This window comes from Sturnira hondurensis, unplaced genomic scaffold, assembly GCF_014824575.4.
Source record: "Sturnira hondurensis isolate 20B ecotype Veracruz unplaced genomic scaffold, ASM1482457v3 Scaffold0009244, whole genome shotgun sequence".
In the NCBI taxonomy this organism is placed as follows: Eukaryota; Metazoa; Chordata; class Mammalia; order Chiroptera; family Phyllostomidae; genus Sturnira; species Sturnira hondurensis.
This window is the reverse complement of record NW_028081875.1, coordinates 6,679,682-6,704,910: the sequence shown is the minus strand read 5'-3', so window position 1 is coordinate 6,704,910 and position 25,229 is coordinate 6,679,682. Positions and strand designations below refer to the sequence as shown.

The 25,229-nt window shown below is 38.5% G+C and overlaps 2 protein-coding genes across 3 annotated transcripts in view; both read left to right on the top strand.

The window, feature by feature from the left end:
- SEC23B (SEC23 homolog B, COPII component) overlaps positions 1–18,892 on the top strand; it is a 47,862-nt gene extending 28,970 nt beyond the window's left edge. For both annotated transcript variants that reach the window (XM_037057035.1, XM_037057034.1), the window contains exons 15-20: positions 708–785; positions 3,552–3,713; positions 6,905–6,991; positions 8,912–9,067; positions 9,441–9,506; positions 17,213–18,892. In XM_037057035.1, coding sequence (XP_036912930.1) covers positions 708–785; positions 3,552–3,713; positions 6,905–6,991; positions 8,912–9,067; positions 9,441–9,506; positions 17,213–17,302 — 639 coding nt within the window. In that variant the 3' untranslated portion in view covers positions 17,303–18,892. The remainder of the gene's footprint in view (positions 1–707; positions 786–3,551; positions 3,714–6,904; positions 6,992–8,911; positions 9,068–9,440; positions 9,507–17,212) is intronic.
- Positions 18,893–22,387: 3,495 nt separating this feature from the next.
- SMIM26 (small integral membrane protein 26) lies at positions 22,388–24,066 on the top strand. The gene is made up of 2 exons (XM_037057033.1): positions 22,388–22,566; positions 23,616–24,066. The coding sequence occupies exons 1-2, from the start codon at positions 22,449–22,451 to the stop codon at positions 23,768–23,770; spliced, it is 273 nt and encodes a 90-aa protein (XP_036912928.1). The 5' UTR covers positions 22,388–22,448; the 3' UTR covers positions 23,771–24,066.
- Positions 24,067–25,229: the final 1,163 nt, after the last annotated feature.

The following is a 25,229-nucleotide window of genomic DNA, read 5'->3' as shown; positions in this document are numbered from 1 at the left end:
GGGCTGTTGGAGAAGGCAGAACAGGATTGGTTGGAGAGTTGACAGAAGAAAGGAAGGTGCTGTTTTAATTGCTGAAGGAGAGAGTTTCCAGAAGTTTTGGGAGTCTCTTGGCTTGAGATGTTAGGGAGTTTCAGGAACATAAGAACTGCAAGGGCATTGGATTTGGTAGGAAGAAGGTAAATGCCAGAGATGGGATTTATTTAAGTGGATGGTCTGAATCTTTAACGGCCAGAGGAAATGTGTGAAATAAAAGGGAAATAAAGGCAGGGAGAAAATTTTTTTCCCAGAAATTTGCCTTTAAAAGGTGTAAGAATATTGATTTGCAGAGTAATGGAACATCAAAGTTGATCTGTAATTGCTAGGTAATATTTCATGGTCTTAGAGAGATTTATTTATTCATAAATTTTTTATGCAAGAAGCACCTGAGAACTCATCTAGGTCCTCTTTAGTTAGAGTGGTTTTTGGCCAGCATGGCCTGGGTGCTGGTTAGCATGGAGGATCTCCACATCTTCCCCAGGCCTACCAAACCAGAATTTGAATTTAACAACACTGGGTGTTGTGTCTGCCTGTCTGTTCCTGGGAAGTGCTGGTTTGGGACACAGTCAGTGGCAGAGTTGATTAAAATGTAGCTCTCTTAACATCAAGGATTTTTCCAGGTGACTTTAACTTAGGGTTTTCCTACCCTTTTTACTGTTTTCTTTCAACAGTGTCAGAAGTTTGGACAGTATAACAAGGAAGACCCTACTTCTTTCAGGCTATCAGAGTCTTTCTCTCTGTATCCTCAGGTAAGTAATAGGTGTTTCTAAAATAACTATAGTAGACTAAATTGTGATAGAAATAAGACTTGCTACTCTTGGGGCCAAGTGAAGACTTGGTATATTTTGAGATTCAGGCTCTAGGTGATAAAGGTGGTTCACTTCGAGACAAACACTATGTCTCTGTGCCAGGCAGTGCCTGAGCCCTACAGAAAACAGAGGTCACACGCAGAAAGGAGAAAAGAACTGAATTAACTATCATGAAAAGGCAAAACAGGTTCATTGCTCTAAGGCCCCAACAAAATCTCTTAATTTGTAGAAGTTCTAGGTGTATTGAATGTCAGCTACCTTAGCAGCAAACAAACAACAACAAAGAAAATGAAGCATATTGGAAGATGAATATAATAAAGGAGACTATATTAATGTGACAGATGTTTAATGATATGTCCATGGTTATTATGCTGTATCATAACTAGGAATCAGCAGTAATAAGCAGCTTCTGTAAATAACTGCTTGATGTAGGAACTAAGCATTTGGGAGCAATTGGACAAGGGGGAAAGGGGGGTGAGTGAAGGAAGCCTGAAGTTGCTCTCAGGGATCTGGATATTTACCTTTTCTGAGCCTCCATCCTCATCTGTAAATGAGAAAACTAGAATTTAGCGCAGTGGGTGGCTGTGAGGATTACGTGAGCTGAGGCCAACCAGGTGTTTAGCACTTAGTGAATGCGAGCTGGTGGCTCCACAGCTGGGATCTGGAACTTTCAGGTTGGCTTCTTCACAGGAACAGCTTTTCCAGTACTGGAAGCAAACTCAACTTTATTTCCTCTTCCCTCAGACACCTTTATGGGGAATAAATAAGAAGCACTTTTATTTCTAAATAAACTTGTGAGGATTTAGCTGTCCAAATGTGTATTAGCTTTTCAAATACTTGCTTTGGAAAGTGGACACAGATTCCAATCACGAAGTTGTATAGTTTGGATTATTAGGGTTCAAGGGGGTGGGTCTCGGAAGTCATCTCACTGACCTAGGGTAGACCTCTGTGGTGCTGGATGTGTGCCTCTTCTGTGGCCTTTGCCTGAGTTGAGTCTGTGTAGCATTGGGGAAAGAGCCAGAATCCCAGCCAAGTTCCAGCACTGGCTCTGCATTTTGGGTGAAGTCCTGGACTCCTGTGAATGTTGGTTTCCTCTTTATTTTTTTAAGATTTTATTTATTTATTTAGAGAGAGGGGAAGGGAGGGAGGAAGAGAGGGAGAGAAACATTAATGTGTGGTTGCCTCTCACATGGACTCCACTGGGGACTTGGCCCACAACCCAGGCATGTGTCCTGACTGGGAATTAAACTGGTAACTCTTTGGTTTGCAAGGCCGCGCACAATCCGCTGAGCTACCCCAGCTAGGTGTTAGTTTCCTCTTTAAAAGTAAGGAGTTGGTCTGGAGAACTGATTTGCAATCTTTTTACAGTTGTGGAATCTTTTTCTTAAGGGGACCCTCTTAAAAGCCAGTATGCAAAGCAGACGGACTTGGATGCTGCTCTGGTTATGCCCAGGTGCCACCCTCACACATTGGATCCTATCACAGTACTTTCTACCACCTCACTCCCAGGGCCTTGTGGTTTCACCAAAACTCAAGAGCATGGTTTGAAAACCACTGGATGAGATGGTCTCTAAGATTCTTAATGTTGTGGCATCTAGGATGGAGGTCAAGAGCCCAGTCGCTGGAGCCAACAGCTTGGATTAGAGTCTGGCTCTGCCACTCAGTAGTTAGTGGGTGGCCTTGGACAAGATGTCTACCACTCAGTTTCCTGATACATGAATTAGGGATGGTAAAAACGTACCTTGTGGTCTTACTGGAAGGATTGAATAGTTTTTGTCAAGTGCTTTGCACATAGGATAAGTTGAATGTCAGCTGTGATTATTATTTAGGAACTGGTGATTCAGTATGTGGAGTCTTGGGGAGCTTTATACTTCTCAAGGCAGTTCATTTCTATGTTCTGGTAACTCTTTAGAGTGAGTCAAAAGTCTGCCCTTCACCTTCTAATTCTCATGGTAAAGAACACGCCTCTCCAGGATCATCTTCTTTTCTCTGTCTCCTTTATACCCCTCACTCCAACATACTATCCTGTCTCTGAGCTCTCTCATCTCTCATCTGCCGTTACTGTGCCTTGGAGTCCCTCCTCCCACAGCCCTTGGGCCTCCTCGTGAATGTTTTTCAGATCCGGTGGCTTTGGGAAGTTTCCTGCTATCCCTCCAGCCCCACCCCACTGTAGCAGTACTTTCCTATACTAGGGCTCATAACATACTGCCCCAAGTGTGCCTTTTCCCCAATGGACTGTGACCCCTTTGAGAGCAGACATACTGTCCCAGCCTAGTGACTCTAAAAGTAAGTGCTTCTTTGCCCTTCCCATTTCATCTAGAATCTCCAATATACCCAGAGGTTCCCCCTACTGTCTAAAAGTAATTAAAAATTTTCTAATTGTGGTAAAACATAAAAATTTGCATATTAACTATTTTGAAGTATACTATTCAGTAGTGTTAGGTATATTCACCTTGCTGTGCAACAGATCTCTAAACTTTTCATCTTGCAAAACCAAAATGCTATACCCATTCCACCACAACTTTGTATTTCCTACTTCTCTCAGCTCCTTGTACCACCATTTTATTCTCTATTTTATGAACCCAGAGGACTTATTCTTAAAAGTTTGGGTTTTCCTGTTTCAGAGACCTAAGGCAAGTTTACTCTTTAGGTATCTAAGCAGGTTACAGGTATATGCTCTTGTCTTTTTTTTCTTTGTGAATGCAGTTCATGTTCCATCTTAGAAGATCTCCATTTCTTCAAGTGTTTAATAACAGTCCTGATGAGTCATCGTATTACAGACACCATTTTGCCCGACAGGATCTAACCCAGTCCCTCATCATGATCCAGCCCATTCTCTACTCCTATTCATTCCATGGACCACCAGAGGTAAGGTTTTATGTGAATGCCTTTCTTGGAATTGGAATCACATAATACACTACTTTGTTTTTTCTTTTAGGGAAAAACTGTAAAAAAACAAGAAAACTTTGACTCTTTATAGTAATTTAACATTATTTCTCAGTCTTAAAAATGTGCATGGGGAAAAGTCATGGGCACGTAAATATTATCTGTGGAAGGCAGGATTACAAGTGGAAAACTTTATCTTTTCTATTTTTTAACTTTTTATAAAGATTTTATTTATTTTAGAGGAGAAGGGAGGGAGAAAGAGGGAGAGAAACATCGTGTGGATTCCTCCTGCACACCCCATACTTGAGGACCTGAACCAATCTGCAACCCAGGCATGTGCCCTGACTGGGAATCAAACCAACAAGCCTTTGGTTTGCAGTCCAGCACTAACTCCACTGAGCCACACTAGCCAGGGCTATTCCAGGGCTATTCTATTTTTTCTTTAAAGATTTTTATTTATGCATTTTTAGAGAGGAGGGGAAAGGAGGGAGAAAGGGAGAAAAACATAATGTGTGGTTGCCCCTTTTGTGCCCCCTACTGGGGACCTGGCCCACAACCCAGGCATGTGCCCTGTGGGGAATTGAACCAGTGACCCTTTGGTTTGCAGGCCAGCACTCAATCCACTGAGCCACATCAACTGGGGCTTACAAGTGGAAAACTTTTTAAAATACTATGAAGATACTTTTTTCAGTGTGTTCAGATAGTTTGATCCAGTAATTCCATGTCTTACATTGTATCTAAAGAAAATACTGCTAGACTTCCAGCCAATATGGAGGCGTAGGTGGAAACACTGTGCCCCCTCCCACAATTAAATTTAAAGACAGCGAAGTCTTAGAAACAGAAACGCAGCCAAAACAGTGAAAATCGAACTGTACGGAAGTCCGACAATAACGAACCACTCAGCCAGACCGCGTCACAACCCATCCACTGGGTCGCCCCGCCCTGGTGAACACCTAAGGCTCCGCCCCTCACACATAACAGGTGCAAACAAACATTATGACTCAAGAACAGCCCAAAGTCCCAGAGCCTATAATTCTAAGTGACCAAGAAATAGCCAACCTTTCATTTCTTTTTTTTTAATAGCCAACCTTTCAGATGCACAGTTCAAAACACTGGTGATCAGGATGCCCACAGAATTAGTTGATTTTAGCCACAAATTAGAGGAACATATGAAGGCTAAACTGATTGAAATGAAGGGAAATGCACAGGAAACCAATAGTGATGGGAAGGAAACTGGGACTCAAATCAAGGGAGTGGACCAGAAGGAAGAAACGACCAAACAGAAAAGAATGAAGAAACAAGAATTCAAAAAAATGAGGAGAGGCTTAGGGAACTCCAGGACATGTTTAAATGTTCTAACATCCAAATTATAGGGGTAACAAGGGGAAGAGGAAGAGTAACAAGTAGAAAACTTATTTGAGCAAATAATAAAGGAGAACTTCCCCAAACTGGCAAAGAAAATAGACTTCCAGGAAATCCAGGAAGCTCAGAGAGTGCCAAAGAAGTTGGCACACAGGAGGAACACACCAAGGCACATCATAATTACATTAGCCAAGACTAAAATGAAGGAGAGAATCCTAGAAGCAGCAAGAGATAAGGGGACAGTCACCTACAAAGGAGTACCCATCAGACTGTCAGCTGATTTCTCAAAAGAGACCTTATAGGCAAGAAGGATCTGGAAAGAAGTATTCCAAGTCATGAAATCCAAAGACCTACATCCAAGATTGCTCTATCCAGCAAAGCTTTCATTTGGAATGAAAGGGCAGATCAAGTGCTTCTCAGATAAGGTCAAATTCAAGGAGTCCATCATCACCAAACCCTTATTATATGAAATGTTAAAGGGACTTACCTAAGGAAAAGAATATAAAAAATATGAACAGTACCCTGGCTGGTGTAGCTCAGTGGATTGAGCGCGGGCCTGTGAACCACACAATCACCGTTCGATTCCCAGTCAGGGCACATGCCTGGGTTGCAGGCCAGTTCCCAGCAGGGGACTCATGACAGGCAACCATACATTGATGTTTCTCTCCTTCCCTCCTTCACTTCTTCTCTAAAGATAAATAAATAAAATCTAAAAAAATTAAAAAAAATATGAACAGTGAAAGGACAGCAAACTCACAGTTATTAACAACCACACCTAAAACAAAAGCAAACTAAGGACATCTAGATTGGGAGCGGAAACATAGTAATGAAGATCGCATGGAGGGTTAACAACAGGGGAGTGGGAGGAGGAGAAGGGGGAGAAGGTACAGAGAATTAGTAGCATAGACGGTAGGTAGAAAATAGACAGGGGGGAGGGCAGGAGTACTATGGGAAATACAGAATCTAAGGAACTTGTGACATATGGACATGAATAAAAGGGGGGCAGTGGTGGGGGAGGGGTGTGCAGGGTGGAGGGGAGTGAAGGGGGGAATGGGACAACTAATGTCATAATCAATAAAGTATATTTTTTAAAAAAGAAAATACTATATATAGAAAAGGTTTTGTTCAAAGAAATAGTAAATGAACTATTAGAATAGAAAATTAGAAAATAATTCAAATGCTCAATAGTAGGGAAATAAGTAATCTAGGAAATATTTACATTTTATGTAACAATAAAATACGTTAAAATGTTACATAAAAAATTGAGGTAGAACTTTTCTAAATTATGTTTTCTAAAATGTCTGCAAGAATTAAAAACTATGTGGAAATAAACCAAACTATCAAAATTTGTTGTCTTTGGGTTTAAATTTTCTTTAACTTAAAGTATAAGTTACTTTTATTGAAATAAAGATTGTAAAAAATACATTTTGTAGTAAACTTTCCTAACTGGTAAGAAAAGCTGTACTTTTTCATATAGCCATCTTTGTTTGTCACATGCAGTTGTAGTATATCTGAGAGACTGTGTTTGTGATAGATGCGATACATTTTTAGCATGAAACAGGATATTTGGCATAACTTTTGGTTCCCAGAGCAAAAGATACCATTAATCTCCTTTCCCAGTTGAGGGATTATTTGGAGCCTCTTCTACAAAATTGAAACTTAAAACTGCTGTCAGGAAACAGAACGTAGAAATGACATGAAGGTTGGGAGAACCATCCCACCTGGTACCATTTGTAAATGGCCTTGTTGTTGTCCTGGCCGTGTGGGGAACAGAGGGAAGACCAGTGTCATCTTTTTCCTTTTTTCTTCAGCCAGTACTATTGGACAGCAGCAGCATTCTGGCTGACAGAATATTGTTGATGGATACTTTCTTCCAAATTGTCATCTATCTTGGTGAGGTAAGATATTATTCTTTTTTAACTATCTTTACTTTCTTCTTAATTTCGTTTTTTATGTATTTGATACAAGAACTTGGGCTTAGAAAACCCACAGTTTATTATAATGAGTACAGTAGCATTATTCTAGTGAATAAAAAAGATTTTATTCACTAGAATAATAATACTGGTAACTTTAATAATGTTTGCTGTCAGTAAATCTTGGTGGTCTTTTCAAATCACCGTATATATTTCTGAGTTGTTAGATGAGATCAGTTAGTTACTTTTCTTCAGTAAACTTTCTTTGTGCAGTACTACCCTTTAGAGTTATGTTAGAGTTAGTAGTAAGCATGCATATGTTTGGGACTAAAGTTTTTCCTTGAAATAATGTGGTTCGATGAACCTTAAGCTGGGTCAGTGGATCTCTAGGATGGCTATGGGTAAAGTCCATTACTTTCTCAAAGAGGTTCATTCCCCAAGAAAAGGAATGGCTCCTCTGAAGAAAATTTTTTGACTCAGCCTTATATACAGTGATATATTCCTTTTCTTCTATTGCATATTCTTTACCTTTAGTAAGTTGCCTTGAGGTTGGCTTGACTTCCTAGTGTCAATACATTAGAAGTGATTTCATATATCCAGAAAAGATGTAAATTGTGTTTCTGAACCTTTTAAATAACTTTAAAAGAATTCGTCTTCTAATACTAATGGGCATTTTATAACTCCATACATTTTTTAGCATATTAACACCCAGTCTGCTAACCACTTGCCCACAGATAGTAGGCCATCAGTAATGGTCCTAGACCAAGGGCCATTTGTGACCAGCTGCTTTTCCCACTGATTTCTTTAGGAACAATAATCACAACATAGCTTTTTTTGCCTTCAGTTCATTCCTCATAGGTACTACTGGCCATAGTCCCTGATCTTCTTAATTCATGCATTTATTCATGCATCTTCTCTGTGTGAGTGATTGGTTCTAATGACAGAGACAGTGACATTGTTCTCACCCTCCAAAAGCCCTAAGTTTGTTGGTAATTGTTCTTAAGAACTCTTAAAACCAAGTGAGCTTATGATAATTTCCTCCATGCCACCAGTCAGTCAAAAATGAAGACCTAGAAAATAGTACAGGAAACTGAGAATGGAGAAGAGGCTGCAGAAGGAAACATCTGAAGAGAATCATCTTTCTGGAACCAGATTAGCAGTTACATGTGAAAGCACTTCAGCTTATTTATAAAGATGCATTAATCAGTCACCAATTTTTTTCTACATTTCCTGTGTGTTCAAAATATTTCCTAGACCATTTGCTGATGGGAATGAAAGAACAAATGAGACTCAAAATGTTTAACCTAGTTGGAGAGACATTTACTTTCTATGCTTAGTATATTGCCTTCTACTTATTGCCTAACTAAGTCTCATGCTTTTGGTTCTTATAGCTTTTATATACCATAAAATAGTTTCCCACCAAGAACATCTCCACACAGCCCAGAGGGTGAGGATGGGGTCAATCCCACCAGTTCTGTGTGACTATTATACACTCTACGGGAATATACAATATGTGTTGATTGGAAAGAGAAGAGGGGATTGATTCCGTGGAAGCAGCCCATAAGTCTTTTTCCCTGCCAGGTTTTAGGAAATAAGAAGCTAGACCAAGTGATGGCAGTAGAATGGCAAGGAAGGGAGCCTCGGTTCCTTGGGACAACTAATCCCTCAGTTTGGCTGAGAAGGTGTGACTGATGACATACTTCTAGGAGAATTGTTGGGGGTGTCCTGAATTCACCTTTTTGTTTACTCATACTTCTAGTCAGCTCCACTTTGTTCCCTTCTAAAACTTGTCATTCTTGACATAAATGTAGGGTTTGGAAGATAGTGTTAGGATGTCAAAAGTGTCAAAGAAGATTGTTGTTTCATTGTTTCCACAGTGGTTTTTGTTTATGTGTTTTGGTGTAGACCATAGCCCAGTGGCGTAAAGCTGGGTACCAGGACATGCCTGAGTATGAAAACTTCAAGCACCTTCTTCAGGCACCACTGGATGACGCTCAAGACATTCTGCAAGCACGCTTCCCTATGCCACGTTACATTCACACGGAACATGGAGGCAGTCAGGTTAGTGAGGTCATTTCTACGAGAGCTTTGGTACTCAGTGGTTTTTATGATGTATGTTTATGGTTATAAATCCAAACAACGTGGTTAATATTTTATGGTGACATAAATTGTTGTACAGATAAACTTCCAAATATGACTTGTTTTTAAATGAGTGGTCAGAATGTGTTGATATAAAATTAGAGGATTGCCAAAATAAAATACATTATTTTATGTTTCTGGAACTCCAATAAATTGAAAGCGTTTAGTTTTAAGCTATAGAAATGGGTTCCTGTGCAGTAGAAAATTTCTTAATTTAACAAAAATATAAAACTTTTTTTCCTAGTACACTAATATTAATATCACTTTTATTGTTTTTTTTGTTTTTTTTTTTAAGGCTCGATTCCTTTTGTCTAAAGTGAATCCATCTCAGACACACAATAACCTGTATGCTTGGGGACAGGTAAGAAATTGTCCGGTATCTGGAGAGGAGGCTAAGCTACTTTTTAAAAAACCTAGTTACAAATTGGATTCATTTTGGCCCGGAAACAGAATAGCTTGTTTTTTTTGTTGTTGTTGTTGTGTTGTTGTTTTTAGATTTTATTTATCTTTAGAGGGGAAGGGAAGGAGAGAGAGAGAGAAATATCCATGTATGGTTGCCTCTTGTGTGTACCCTGCTGGGAACTGGCCTGCAACCCAGGCATGTGCCCTGACTGGGAATCCAACTTCGATGGTGTGGTTCTCAGGCCTGCGCTCAATCCACTGAGCTGCACCAACCAGGGCCTTATCTTAGCCTTTCTGATAGGTACATTTGCTCAGTTGTTTAGTTAGTTACATGACTAGTCTAAGAAACTGCCATTCTGTTTTCCAGAATGACTATCCTCCAACCCTACCACCAATGTATGAGCATTTAGTACTGTTATTCTTATTTTAGCTTTTCTGATAGGTGGGTAGTGGTATGTAAGATTGTGGTTTTAATTTACATTTTTCAAGTGTTTTTTCATGTGCTTCTTTTCTTTTTGTATACCTTCTTCGATGAAATCTCGGTCTTTTGTCCATGTTCTAATCGGATTATTTGCTTTTTTTTTACAGTTGAATTTTGAGTTCTTTATAAATTCAAAATGCTAGTCTTTTGTTGCATATATGGTCTGTGTATGTTTTTCTCCCTGGTAGCTCCTCTGTACATCCTCTTCTTTTGTACAAAAAGATCCTCTGTACACCAGATCTTTTGCAGAGCAGTTTTTTTGTTTTATGAAGTTCCATTATTTTTTCCTCTCATGGATTGTGCTTTTGGTCTCAAGTTTAAACATTCTTTGCCTAGCTGTTGATCCTAAAGATCTCCTGCATTTGATTTTCTAATTTTATGTTTATATTTTAGTCTGTAATTCATTTTGAATTAATTTTTATATAAGATGTGAGGTATAAATTTATTTTCTGCAAATTGCCCTAACACCATTTATTTGAAAAAGACTAGTTATCTTCCACCGAATTGCTTTTGAATCATTGTCAAAAGATACAAAAAAGAGACAATAATAAGGCTAAGTATTGGTGAATCTAGAGCAGAAATGGTTCTTGCTGTCATAAACCCTATTTCTCCTCTGACTGCCTTTTTGTTTAAATGAACTTTTTTTTTATTAGAAGAGTTTTAGATTTCTAGAAAAGTTCAAAGTGTGGAGTTCCCATTTATCCCAAATCTAATGTTAGTATGGTACATTTATTACAATTAAACATTATGATTAATTAAAGCCCATATTTTAATCAGATTTTCTTAGATTTTACCTAATGTCCTTTCTCTGTCACATTATGCCAACTAGGGTTCCATATTACATATTTTTCCATCTTTTTTTTATTCTTTTGGCTGTCACATTGATGTGCAAACCGTTTTTGTTATATCAATAGTGATTAGACTTTTTCCAGAGAGACCTCATAAAATGTCTCTATCTCTGGTAATTTTGTTTGCACTAATATTTACTTTATGTGGCATTGATAAAGCCTTCTTCCTTTATCTCTTTTCATTCTTTAACTTTCGACTTGTTTCTATCATTATAATTGAAGTGAATTTCTCACAGACAGCACATAACTTGTGTCATTATTTTTAATTTACTCTGCTAACCTCATTATTGGTATATTTGGACCATTTATATTTAATGCAATTGTTGATATACTAGGGCTTAAGTCTGCCATTTTGTATTTTGTTTTCTCTATTTTTTTCTTACCTTCTTGTGAGTTATTGAACAGTTTTTTAGAATTCCATTTTAACATGTTTATAGTGTCTTTGAATGTGTCTGTTTGTAATGGATACTCCTGGTTGCTCTAGAGCACAGGTGGCAGACACAAGGCCCATCGGCCCTCCACCTTGTTTTATCTGGCCTGGTACCTCGTTTCTATCCAGCGGCAGCGTTGAGCTTTTACTTAACTGTTAAGCAGTAGTTACATTTATACAGTCCTAAAATTACATCTGGCCCCTTGAAAGCACCTGCAAGGCTGATTGATGTGTCCCCCAGTGAAAATGTGTTTGACACCCCTGCTTTAAAGTGTTGTATTACATTACATATGCATAGCTTCTTACATACACTTTACCAGTGTTGTTTTTTTGACCAGTATAAGTGAGGTATACAAAACTTAACACCCCTTTATGTCCCTTTACCCTGCCACATTTATACTTTCGTTAAATATTTCTGCTCCATGCATCAGATACAATTTTTTTCAATCATTAAACATAATTTATAAATCTCAAGAGAAGATGAAAAGCCTACTGTACTTATCCCTAATTTTGCTTACTATGTTCTTTATTCCTTGTTGATACTTGAGGTTCCTTCTCAAGGACCCCTATAATTTGGATGTTGGAACGTTTAAAGATGTCCTGGAGGTTCCTAAGCCTATCCTCATTTTTTTGAATTCTTATTTCTTCATTGTTTTCTGGTTGGTTGTTTCTTTCTTCCTCCTGGCCCACTCCATTGATTTAAGTCCCAGTTTTCTTTCCATCACTATTGGTTCCCTGTGCATTTTCTTTCATTTCACTTAGTGTAGCCTTCATTTTTTTAAAATTTAATTTGCGGCTAAAATCAAGCAGTTCTGTGAGTATCCTGATCAGCAGTGTTTTGAACTGTGCATCTGATAGGTTGGCTATCTCTTTGTCACTTAGAAGTATTGGCTCTGGGGCTTTGATCTGTTGCTTGAACCACAATATTTTGGTCTGGTCGCACTTGTTACCTAGTGAGGGATGGAGCCTTAGGTGTTCACCAGGGCTGGGCAATCCATGTCCCTGGGTTATGATGCTGTATGTGGGGGCGGGGTCAGGGAGGGAACAATGGTGCTTGTTTTGCTCTCTGTCAGATTTCGGTCCTCTCTGTCACTTCCCACAAGCAAATTTGGCCCTTCTGGTGCTGGTTCCCGTGTGGGTGGGCTTGTGTGTGTTCTAGGACCCTGTGGGTCTCTGCAGTGCACTCTTCTGTGTGGTTGGGAGCCTCTCCTGGCACCTCAACCCCTAAAAATTTGCCCAATTGGTGCTTTTAGGCTTTATTTCCTGTTGCCGGGGCCCTGGGTTGCACAGTTTGTCTCACTGCCCTTTTTTTTGCTTGGTTTATCGCGCACGAATGTGTTTTTGAGGTCAGCCAACCACCTTTCATGTCTCACTGGTTTTGCTCATTTCTTCCCCGCATCCAGATCTGCTAATCACCACCTCTTCCTGTGGGACCCCTCTCTGCTGGCTGCCGACTCTGCCCCTCTTTTTGGTCTGGATGAAAGGTTCCTTGTTGTTGGACTTAGGTATAGTTCAATTTTCTGTTTGTTCTGGTAGTGTTTTTATTTCTAAATCTTTGTTGTCCTTAAATTTGGTTGTGTGAGAAGGTACAGTGTTTTCACCTACACCTCCATCTTGGCCGAAAGTCCTTTAGCCATTCTTTTAGAGTAGGTCTGCTGGTAATGGAATCTTAGCTTCTCTTCATTTGAAATTCTTGATTTCTCTTTCATTCATGAAGGATATTTTCTCCTATTATAGTATTCTGGTGACATTCCTTTACATTAGGTAGTTTAAAAAAATTTTTTTTTTTTTTGTAGTTAAAAAATATTTTGCCACTCTGGCTTGTATGGTTTCTAACAAATTCACTGTCATTCTTTTTTTTTTTTTTAATCTGTTTCACTTTATTTCTTTTTTTTCTTATTTTTAAATATATTTTATTGATTATGCCATTATAGTTGTCCCATTCCCCCCTTCAATCCCCTCCACCCTGCACACCCCTCCCCCACCATTTCCCCCTTTCATTCATGTCAGTGTGTCTCAAGTTCTTTAGATTCTATATTTCCCATACTATTCTTGCCCTGCCCCTGTCTATTTTCTACCTACCATCTATGCTACTTATTTTCTGTACCTTCTCCCCCTTTCTCCCCCTGTTCCCCTGTTGCTAACCCTCCATGTGATCTTCATTTGTATGGTTCCACTCCTGATCTAGCTGTCCTTTTAGTTTGCTTTTGTTTTAGGTGTGGTTGTTAATAACTGTGAGTTTGCTGTCCTTTCACTGTTCATATTTTTTATCTTCTTTTTCTTAGATAAGTCTGTTTAACATTTCATATAATAAGGGTTTGGTGATGATGAACTCCTTGAATTTGATCTTATCTGAGAAGCACTTTATCTGCCCTTCCATTCTAAATGAAAGCTTTGCTGGATAGAGCAATCTTGGTTGTAGGTCTTTGGATTTCATGACTTGGAAAACTTCTTTCCAGATCCTTCTTGCCTATAAGGTCTCTTTTGAGAAATCAGCTGACAGTCTGATGGGAACTCCTTTGTAGGTGACTGTCCCCTTATCTCTTGTTGCTTCTAGAATTCTCTCCTTCATTTTGGTCTTGGGTAATGTAATTATGACGTGCCTTGGTGTGTTCCTTCTTGGATCCAACTTCTTTGGGACTCTCTGAGCTTCCTGGATTTCCTGGAAGTCTATTTCCTTTGCCAGATTGGGGAAGTTCTCCTTTATTATTTGTTCAAATAAGTTTTCCACTCGTGGATGTTCCTCTTCCCCTTCTGGTACCCCTATAATTCAGATGTTGGAGTGTTTAAAGGTGTCCTGGAGGTTCCTAAGGCTCTCCTCATTTTTTTGAATTCTTGTTTCTTCATTCTTTTGTATTTGGTCAATTTTTTCTTCTTTTTTGGTCCATTCCATTGATTTGAGTCCCAGTTTCCTTTCCATCACTATTGGTTTCCTGTGCATTTCCCTTCATTTCACTTAGCCTTCATTTGTTCCTCTAATTTGTGACTGAAATCAACCAGTTCTGTAAGCATCCTGATCACTGGTGTTTTGAACTGTGCATCTGAAAGGTTGGCTATTTCTTGGTCACTTAGAATGATAGGCTCTGGGGCTTTGAGCTGTTCTTGAACCATAATGTTTTGGTCTGTTTGTACCTGTTATGTATCAGGGGTGGAGCCTTAGGTGTTTACCAGGGCGGGGCGACCCAGTAGCTGGGTTGTGATGCTGTATGTGGTAGCGGGGTCAGAGAGGAAAAAAAATGGCGCTTTGCTCTGCTCTCTCTCAGATTTCTGTCTCCTCTGTGGCTTCCCACAAGCAAATTGGGCCCTTCTGGTTCTGGTTCCCGGGTGAGTGGGCCTGTGTATTCTCTAGGACCCTGTGGGTTTTTCCAATGAATTCTCCCGGCACCTTGACCCTGAAAGTCTTTCCAATTGGCACTTTCAGGCTCTAATTCCCATCGCTCCGGCCCTAGCCTGATAGGTCTGTCTCACTGTTCGCTCCTTCTCTTGGTTTATCTGCGAATGTGTGACCGGGGTCAGCCAGCCACCCTGCACCCTCATTGGGTCTGCCCTTTGCCACCCCATGCCTGGGATCTACCAACCTCCACCTACTACACTCCTGGGTCAGTCCAACCGACCTATCTTTCCTGCCTGACCTGCTTGGCCTCACTCTGCCCCTCTTACCGGTCTGGCTGAATGGTTTGTTGTTGTCGGACTTCCGTACAGTTCAATTTTCTGTGTTTTGGCTGCATTTTTGTTACTAAAATTTCATTGTCTTTAAAGTTTGTTGTGCAAGGAGGCACAGTGTTTCCACCTACGCCTCCGTCTTGGCCAGAAGTCTCTTTTTTAGTGTCTTGATTCAGTGTATTTATGTCTTTTGCCCAAATTGGATATTTTCAGCTATCATTTTTCAAATACTTTGTCAGCCTGCCCTCTTTTTTCTCTCTCTCTGGGACTCCAGTGACATGAATGTTAGGTTTTTTAATCTCCACTTTACTGATTATTTTCTCTGTTCCCTTTTTGCTATTGAGTTTATACACTGAGCTTTTTATTTGTTGCTGTCTTTCTTCATTCTAAAACTTCCATTTGATTCTCATGCATGCCTTTCTTGAGACTTTGTATTTCTTTGCTGAGGCTTTTTGTTTGTTTGTTTGTTTGTTTTTAGTTGTGTTCCTAATTGTTCATTGAAGCAGTTTTATCACGGCTGCTTTAAAGTTTCTGTCAGATAATTTTAACATTGTTGTCAGCATGGTGTTAACATCTGGTGACTCTCTTTTTCATTCACTTTGAGATAATTGGTCTTGGCCTGACAAGTGATTTTTGATTGAAGCATGGACATTTTCCTATTTGTTATGAGACTCTGGATATGCTTAAACCTGGTGTTTCAGCTGGCTTTTTGTGCTGCTCTGGAAGGGAAGGGATGGGGCAGAGGGAGACATTATTTCATTACTGCCAAGTGGAGATCGAAGTCGAGGTTTTCCATTGGCTCCTATTGATACCCTCAGCTCCCCACCTACTTTCCATTGATCCTGCTGTAGAGATTTCCTTATTACTGTTGAGTGATGGTGAAAGTGCTGAGTCACCACTAGATCTATTCTGACACTATACCAGTGGGCGGGGGAGGGACATCTATTACTACCATGTTGGGGTAGACATCCAAGCTCCCCCAGTGGTCTCTACTGATACCATGGGGACAAGGAGACTTATTAATGACCATTGGGGTGAAATTCCCAGCACCATAGCTGGCCTTCTCTGACATTGCCCTCATGGGGTTCTTGGGGTTTCTTGTTATTGCCTCATGTGAGTAGAAGTTTAAGCCTCCCACTCAGCCTTTGCTGGTATATGGGATGGAGCTACAGTTTTCCCGTCACCTTTGGTTGTAGGACAGTGGTCATCTAATATTTTTCCTGTCTTTCCTGAAGTGCCCTGGTCCTTTGGCTAGAGAAAGTGGGCTTTTTTGTTGTTGTTTGTCTCTACTCAGTGACCATTTGCCAGCTTCTGCAGCCCCAAGTCTGAGGTGTATGAGGCAAAAAGAAAATCCAGGGAATTCAACCCAAGTGTTGTTTCTTGGGTTCCAGGGTCTGTATTTTGACCGCTGTCTTCTCTGTCTTTCACAGTCTCTTATATTTGTTTTATATAAAATGTCCAGGGTTTTTAGTTTTTCCTGGGGAGAAGAATATGAAAAAGTACATCTATATCTTCCTGGAAGAAATCTTTTTATAAAATTTTAATCATGCTTATATTTTTGTAATTGTAATAGAAGTACAATTTTATTTTAGAAAGTTTTAGAAAATTAAAATTACCTATAGTGCTACAATCTAGAGTTAACCACTTCTGGCTTCTTGCTAGGTGATTTAAAATGTATATGTCATGTATATCTTTCTTTTCACAAATTTGGGATCTTACTAGAAACTGAGGTTTCTATTCAGTTCTTCCTTTTAACATTAAATAAATCATAAATATTTTCAGATAGTACAAATATCCATCTGTTCCATGTGGGTACTGATTCATTTTCGAATATACCATTATCAAGTTTCTATTGTAAGCAGAGCATTTAAGAGCATTGGGATAGGTGCTGTGGCAGAGTGACAGGGAAGGTGGGTGGCAGGGTGTGCAGTCCTCTAGGAGTTTATGCCTGGTGGGGCCCAGACTCAGGATAAGTCATCAGAACTGCGGAGCGGGGAAATAGAAGAGCATACTCAGAACTGTCCAGTGTCAGGATGGCTTGAGCTCAAGTTGGTCAGGGAAGGGTTTTGTGAGGAATTGATGTTTCAGTTGAAAGAACTAGTTATCTAGGCTAGCTAGAGGGGACTGGTGGGAGTACTTATAGCAGAGGGGACAATTATGAATATTCTGAGATCTTAATAACTCATGAATTCTAAACAGTTTTTAAGATACCCTGCCAATAAACCTTTATCATTACATTTCAGGAATCAGGAGCACCCATCCTTACTGACGATGTTAGCTTGCAGGTATTCATGGATCATTTGAAGAAACTGGCTGTCTCCAGTGCCTCTTAAGCTGGTGTGTTAGCTGGAAATTGAAAAAAAAGAAAGTGTCAGTTGTGTTTGTAATTGTTCGTAAAGGCTTAATAACATTCCTTTTACTTTTGTAATGCATTTAAATAAATAATTAAAGGAAGTGTTGTGTGTAACTTTATAACTTATTTGTTTTTCCTATATGTACCCCTTCTCTTCCATCATGAAATTACAAGTCCATAAATGTTTTGGTACTTAATACATGTTTATATGCTTTTTGTATTCTAACTTTGCAGTCTGTGTAAAAGCAAAGGTCATATGTTTGGTAGCCTGCTTAGATGAAAACCATAATGGTCAGGAAGGAAATAAATTTGAATGAAGAAAGCACTGGATAAAATAATGCTGATACAAATTTGATTTCCTGGGGTCTCTGTGAGTGTATGTGTTTTTTAAGTGATTCACCCTAGAGATGTTTCCTGAACTTAATACTTGTTTACTGTCTAAATGTTAACAGAGCAAGGAAAAGTTTCAGATGTGTGAAACTTCGTTGAGGCAGACTGGTCTCAAGTAGCGCTGTTTATAACTCACATGTAATGTACCATGTAAACAGTCTCACCTAGGTAGACATTAAGAGTGGATGATATGCATAAGTGGATCTAAGGGAGTGATAACACATTTATCTTCGGCACAAGTAAAATAATTTTAACAGGTACTGCTTTTTAATCAAAGTTTAATATATGCATAGTAAAGAGAGAAATATAAAAAGAAACCCTAACCTATAGAACTTATAACAAGTAACAATTTTCTCCACTCCATAAGCCTAGACCCTACTCTTCAGAAGTAACCTTTTTAAATCTTTCAAACTTTTTGTTGTTAATGTATCAATTTTAGCCAGTATCTTTCAATTTCCATTTTTAAGAATGAGGATTTGAAGATCTTTCTACCATTTAGATTTGATCAGCTATACCTTTATATTTATATTAACAAGATTGGTAAAATTTACATTTCAACCTGTAATCATAGTTATGTCTTTTGTCTCAAAGATGATTCTGGAAGTTGATACCTAATAAAGATTATCTACACAATGGTCATAATGTAAATATCATTCATGTCCCAGTCAGGTAGTATTACATTTCTCTCCAGGGGTTTGGTGTCCCCATCCCCATACCACTTGAAGGACAACATTCTTAATGACAAAATCACTTTTCTTAAAAGTCCATACTCTACAGGTTGGTTTGCTTCCTTTTTGGATTATGACTTGTATTAGTTGTTTTCCCTAGAGTTTCTTTTCTTTTCTTTTTTTTAGAGAAGGTTTTGTTCTCTATTTAAGGATTTCCAGCTTCTTGTTCTACTGAATGGAGTATTCTTTAGAGGTTACTGATGTTCCATTTAAACACAGACCATTTGTGACAGTTGTCATCCAGGAATTTTTTGTTTGTTTGTTTTGTTTGGACTTGTGGGTTAGTTCTGTTCTTTCTTTTCCCTTAGACATTTTTCGATTTTACATGACTTTTCCTAAAACAAAAAAAAAGTATCAGTACATGGTGGATAATCCACTGAATCTATTTTCTCTTTATAATTCATGGCTTTGTTGAATGTAAAATTCTAAACCCCAAATAAATTTCTCTTTCAGAATTTTGGAGCAACTATTTCATTCATTTAACAAGTAGTTGTTAAACATTTGCTCTGTAAGGAGTAGTCTAGGCACTGGGAAGGTAGCCAATGAGACAAACATTCCTGTCCTCTTGGAATTTACATTCAAGTAAGGGAAGACCTGCTATAAAAAAGTAGAAGTGAATTATATAATTTATTATAATAGGTGCTATGTAAAAAAGTAAAGGTGGGAAATATTAATTAGCTGTTGGGCCATCTAAATTGATTCTGATGCTTTCTCTGGAATTTTTAATGTACTGTCTATTCGCCTCTGCTTTGCATTCTTTATTTTTAAAAAAGATTTTATGGGCCCTGGCTGGTGTAGTTCAGTGGGTTGAGCTCGGGCCTGCGAACCAGAGGATCACGGTCCAATTCCCAGTCAGGGCACGTGTCTGGGTTAGGGGCCAGTTCCCAGCAGGGGCCAGTTCCCATCAGGGAATGCACAAGAAGCAACCATACATTGATGTTTCTCTTCCTCCTTCCCTTTCCCTCTAAAGATAAATAAATAAAATATTTTAAAAAAAGATTTTATGTATTTATTTTTAGAGAGGAGGGGAAAGGAGGGAGAGAAACATCAATGTGTGGTTGTCTCTTGCATGCCCCCCAGGCATGTGCAGGGAATCGAACTGATGAACCTTTGGTTCTAAGACCAGCACTCAATCCACTGAGCCACACCAGCCAGGGCTGCATTTTTGAAAGGGTGTCCTTTCGTAATATATTAAGCAGTTATATTTGAATACCAAAGGCTTATTTTCTGTAGCTTTTCCATAGAATACTTTAAAAAAATTTTTGGATATAATTTTAGAATGAGTTACATTATGTAGGGGAATACATAGAACTATGTATACAAATAAAGACTGAAACAGTCCTCAGGCCTTTCTGTTTCAAATTAACAAGAATATGATAGACTCAGCTCACTTGGTTGTTCTCTCCAGTGAAAATGAATTGTGGTGCTGGAGGAAGAGGAAGTGCCTCAGGGTGACCTAATATAGAAAATTACTATATCAAAATAGAATGTGGAAGTAGAGGTTGGTGTTCTGTGGATAACAGGCATCCCAAGAAAGGAACATGGAGCCTGTGTGCCTAATAAGAACTCTGAATTCCATCTTATAGACAAAGCTGATTTACCTTAGGGTGTCAAATGATCAATTACAGACTTTAGAAATTCTAGCAGAATGATAGAATAGGTGGGAGGAGGCTGGAATCCAAGTGAGGTCTGAACAGAGGTGTGTGTTTAGACAGGTTATAGGTGGGATGTTAGGTAAAACGTTGAGTCAAGGTTTCTTGCTTATGTGATCTTTCTGAGAATTACGGAAAAAGATAGGTTTCATTCCTTTTGGGGGAGAATGGCATTGATAAATTTAATCCTGGACATTGTTATTTTAAGGAGCTCGTGGGATATGTCAGTGAAAATGCCCAGCAGGTTGAAGTAACTAATATAGATTTGCTTTCAGAAGAATTGAGTAGATTTGAGAGTCATTAATATATAAAGTAAATAACTTGAGTAAAGTTGCTCGGGAAGAGCAAAGAAGGAAGCTTGGAAGAGAATACTGACTTTTCTGTTTTGTTTTTAACTTTATTGAGGTACAATTTATATACAATAAACTTTACCTATTTAAAAGGCACAATCCAATAAGTTTTGACAAGGTTGTGTACACAAATGAAAACACCAACATTAACATACATGAACATCTCCATTGTCCCCATGTTTTCTTAAGCTCCACTTTTATTCCTTGCTTTCTGCACATTCAGCCCTAGTAAACTACTGGCCAACTTTGTCACAGTACAGATTAATTTGCTTCTAGAATTTTATGTCTGGTTTCTGATGTGCCTGGCTTTCACATGGCACAATCCATTTGAGATTCATCCATGTAGTTGCATGTATCAGTAGTTCCTTTTTATTGCTGAATAGTATAGCACATTTCATTTATCCATTCACTGTTTGATGGACATTTGGGTTCTCATTTTTTGTCTCTATGAATAAAGCTCTGTGGACATCCATATACATGTGTTTGTGTGGATGTACTGTTATAATTTCTTTGGGGAAAAGAGGAATGAATGTCCAAGTTGTATGGCAGGTATAGTTTAATTCTAAGAAACTGCCAGTATTGCAAAGAGGTTGTGGTGTTTTATGTTCTTTCACTACTAAGAGTTCTGATTGCTCCAAATCCTTACAACCCTTGATGTTCTCAATCTAATTTTCAGTTATAACAGGTGTGTAAAGATGTCTAGTTATGCTTTTAATTTACATTTCTGTGATGATCAGTGATGTCTCTGTGATTATTCGCCATTTGTATGTCATTCCTTGTAAAGTTATTTGTTCAAATTTGCTGCCTACTTTTTTTTTTACCTGGGCTGTCTTCAGTTTTTTACTTTTTATTATTATTTTTGTTAGGTTGTCTTTATATCTGAGTTGTAAGGGTTCTTATATATTGTGGATACAAATTCTTTGTCAACACTGTATTTTCAATATTTTATTGGTTGTTTTATCTTCTTAATTTTGACTTTTGAAAAGCAAAAATTTTAATTTTGAAAATATCCGATTTCTCAATTCTTGTTTTGTGCTTAGAAACATAAGAAATCTTTGCTTATCCTACATTGGCAAAGATTTTTCTCTTTTCTTTCCAGATTTGTAGTTTTAATTTCAGCCTATATGATCCACTCAGAGTCAATTTTTGTGTGTGGCAAAACACCAATTTCTAGAGGATAGGCAGAAGTAGAAAGAGCCCTGAAGGATTCAGAGGTACAAAAGATGTTTTTGAAGCCATAAAAGGAGCAGGTGGGGTCAGTGGGGTCAAATGCTTTAGAAATCAAATTTGATTATGGCTGAAAGTGGTTACTATCTATGGCAATTTATTGAGTGTCCACTCTGTCAAGCACAGCACTTTTGCGATCATGTTGTTTGGTCTATTGTAGTAGGGGTAGATTATTCTTTGAAGAAATGTACAGATAAAAAGTAGAAGGTGGACACAGACGAAGATACTTTTGTGATATGGGTACATTCGTATGATGAAGGGTACAAATCCATAAAATGACAAAGTGTGGGAGGTGAAGGAGAATCACGGTGTAATTGATGTGAAAGGACCCCGAGGAAAGAATAAAGAATGGGACCCATAACGTAGTGGAGAGATAGCCTTGCCGTGGAGGAACGGGCTCCAGAAAAGAAAAATGGTGAAGATGAGTTTGCGGGGTGAGACGGGTGATATCATGGCAAATTAGACTGGAGGAGAAATGGAATTAACCTTTACAAATACCATCTGTAGCCTATTGAGGCAAAACAATTTTACAAGTGAGAAGTTTACTCAGAGAAATTGTCATTTGGTAGGTGTTTTGGCATGCAAAGCACGCTGTAAAGCACCAAAACCGAGGCAAAGCTTCACCTGAATCCAATCCCGGACACCACTGCCGAAATACACGCCCCAGGAAGGGATGGGGCCAGCTTTCGCTTGGAGGCAGTCGACGCGGTTGCTACGTGTTGGACGGAAGTCCCGCCTACGCCGAGTCTCCGGGAATCGCAGTTTCCTCCAGTTGCGCGATGCGTGCTGAGCAGGCCTCTGCTTGGTACCGGCGAATGTCTGTGGTCTACGCATTGGGTGCCTGGACCACGTTGGGCTCCTTGATTTTCTTCGGTCGGAAAAAGAGCAAGCCTTTAGGTACGGGTCTCCGGCTTGACCTTCCTCTAGACACGGAGCCGTACCTAGGGGTCATAGGAGCGGCCTCGCTGTTGCGGCAGTCCTAGTACTCGGCAGATCTTGGTTGGGGACGGTTTCGTAGAGCCGTTTGTTGTAAGGATATCTGGCAGGAAGTACATTTTAAATCCTCTTACCGAAGTCTTGTTTGTTTGTTTGTTTTGAACGAGGACGTACGTTATACTAAGAATTTGAAGAATCAGTGTGACGTTTGAGTTGCAATTTTCAGACACTGGACGGTGGTGTTACTGTAACATTAGCCCTCCTCTCATTTGGCGAGCAATTTCAGCACTTATGCCAGCTAAGGAATATTAAAACCTTCCCATTTATTGGGCGGAAAGGAAATCCGTTAGTTTTCCAAAATGTGCTTGGAAATAACAGCTACTTGTAGATTTGTGGTTGCCTGGGGCTTAATGGGAGGAGTGATGGGGATTGACAGGGAAGAGTACGTATGGGTTTTTTGGTTTTTTTTTGTGGATGAAAATGTAAAAATTGATTGTTGTGCTGGTTGCCTAGATTTGAATATAGAAAAAGATACTCAATCTTACATTTAAAATGAGTAGTTGTATGTTGTTAAATATATCTCAGTAAGGCGGTTAAGTGGAAGCTGTGCAGAGGATTACATTTGGTGGTGACACTTATAAATGGCCTGAAAGTACACGTTTCCAGTATCCAGCGTAAATACATTTCAGTGTCTATAGTGGTCACATTTTATTTATTTTTCTTTTTTACACAAAGGAAATGTTGTCAGGAAGGTGATGGGGGTGGGAGTAATTCTTTAGTTTTTTTTTTTTACAAGACTTTACTAATAATTTACATGGCTGCTATTCTAAGTTAGAAGTTAATAATTCAGGTGTTTAAGTAGAACAAAATAGGTCTCAACAAATGAATTCCCTGAGCCAAGTAATTCTTAACCTTAGTTTATTTTATTTCCAAGACTTTACTACATGATTTTAATGACTACTCCCTAAGTTAAAAGTTAATACTTCAGGTTTTTTTTGTGTTTTTTAAAGGTGGTGAATTAGAGCAAAAGGAAGAAATAACTGAACCCCCAAAAGGATTTTATGTGGAAACAATCGTCACATATAAAGAAGATTTTGTTCCAATTACTGAGAAGATCCTCAACTATTGGAAATCATGGACTGGTGGCCGCGGACCAGAATCATGATTGCTGAATTCTGGAAACCAGGACTTTGGTTCAGATTATAAATTTGATAGATGCCTTGATTTCCATTTCGTGTTTGTGGAAAGTGTATACATTTAATTTAATTTTGCCATAAATATCATCATTAATAATATGCAATAAATATTTCCTTGAGGCAAAGTAAACTTGTATATTCAAGAAATGTTCCTCTATACTTACATGAGTGAAAGGTTGAAGTGAAATTTTACATTGACTGTCTGTCTGTGAGCTTGCTTTCTGAAACTAGTTCCTGAATGTTGTATTTCTTTATGTTGCTGTCAGTCATGGCTATGAGTGGTCCATTTAAGGTTAGATTGAACAAATATCCATGTTTAGTTTGGGATTTTTAGCAGCCCTTTGGATACTATTGGATGCTTGGTAAGTACATTATGATTTAAATCTACTTGGTCTTTAGGACCACAACGGGTGTGGATTAAATCCCAACTGTGACTACCAATATTCTAGACACAGGGAATATTAAGTTGGGACAACATGGTTTCTGACCTAAGTGCTACACTGGTACTCTTTACTAGTCTCTTTTGGTTGTGAGTAACAAATTCACATAAGTGAGCTTAAATCAACTTGGTGGTTGTCAAAAATGTATATGTACAATTCAGAATTAAAGCAGATTATGTTGCAGTTTTAGGAGGGCCTGAGACCAGGAACTGGAATGCAACTAGCTACTCACTGACCCTGCCTCCTCTGCCTCAAAAAAAAGCTCATAATTTTCTATAAGTTTGCACATTCTTAGGTTGACATACTTGTACTTAAAAATGGTTTCCCAATTATGGTAATTTGGTAGCTTGGAACTTTAAACTCTTGCTAGCTAAATTAAATGATGGACATTCATTGAATATCTAGACAATTTTCAAATAAGCTACTGTATCAATTACTGAACATAGATATACCTACTTTTTTGCTTCTATACTTGATCTTAGCCAAAAGGCCAAGAAGCAATTACTTTTTGCTTTTTATAGAGGAAATAAAGATATTTGAGTGTATTAGAAAACGTGTTTTGTGCCACATTAAACAATTTTGTGTTGTGAAAAAATAGATATTTCTATAAATTATAAAATGTGTTTATAAATTTATTAATTTAAAAGAATACTGGTGTAATAGTTTACAATTCCTCGCTCCTTAGTTTTTACTAGAAATTAGGATTTTTAAAGGTTAAGAATTCTAATACGTGTAATTAAAGGTACAATATAGAAAGCCACTAGTATGCCAGAAAAATAGGATATATTTGGCTTAAAAAAAGGTATAAGGAAAGATATGGAAAGGAAAGGTAAAAATTTCTATATTTCCATATAGAAATGTGTTTTTATTAAGAGAAAGAAAGTAATTTTATCCTGACTCTCTTTTGTTTTTAGATTTTATTTATTTATTTTTAGAAAGCAGGGAAGGGAGGCAGAGAATGAGAGAAACATCAGTGTGTGGTTGCCTC

What these genes read in the sequence shown, in the direction of transcription:
- SMIM26 (XM_037057033.1), top strand. Translation starts at nt 22,449, where the DNA reads ATGCGTGCTGAGCAGGCCTCTGCTTGGTACCGGCGAATGTCTGTGGTC. An exon ending in GAAAAAGAGCAAGCCTTTAG is followed by an intron (nt 22,567 to 23,615) that starts GTACGGGTCTCC and finishes TGTTTTTTAAAG; the next exon opens with GTGGTGAATTAGAGCAAAAG.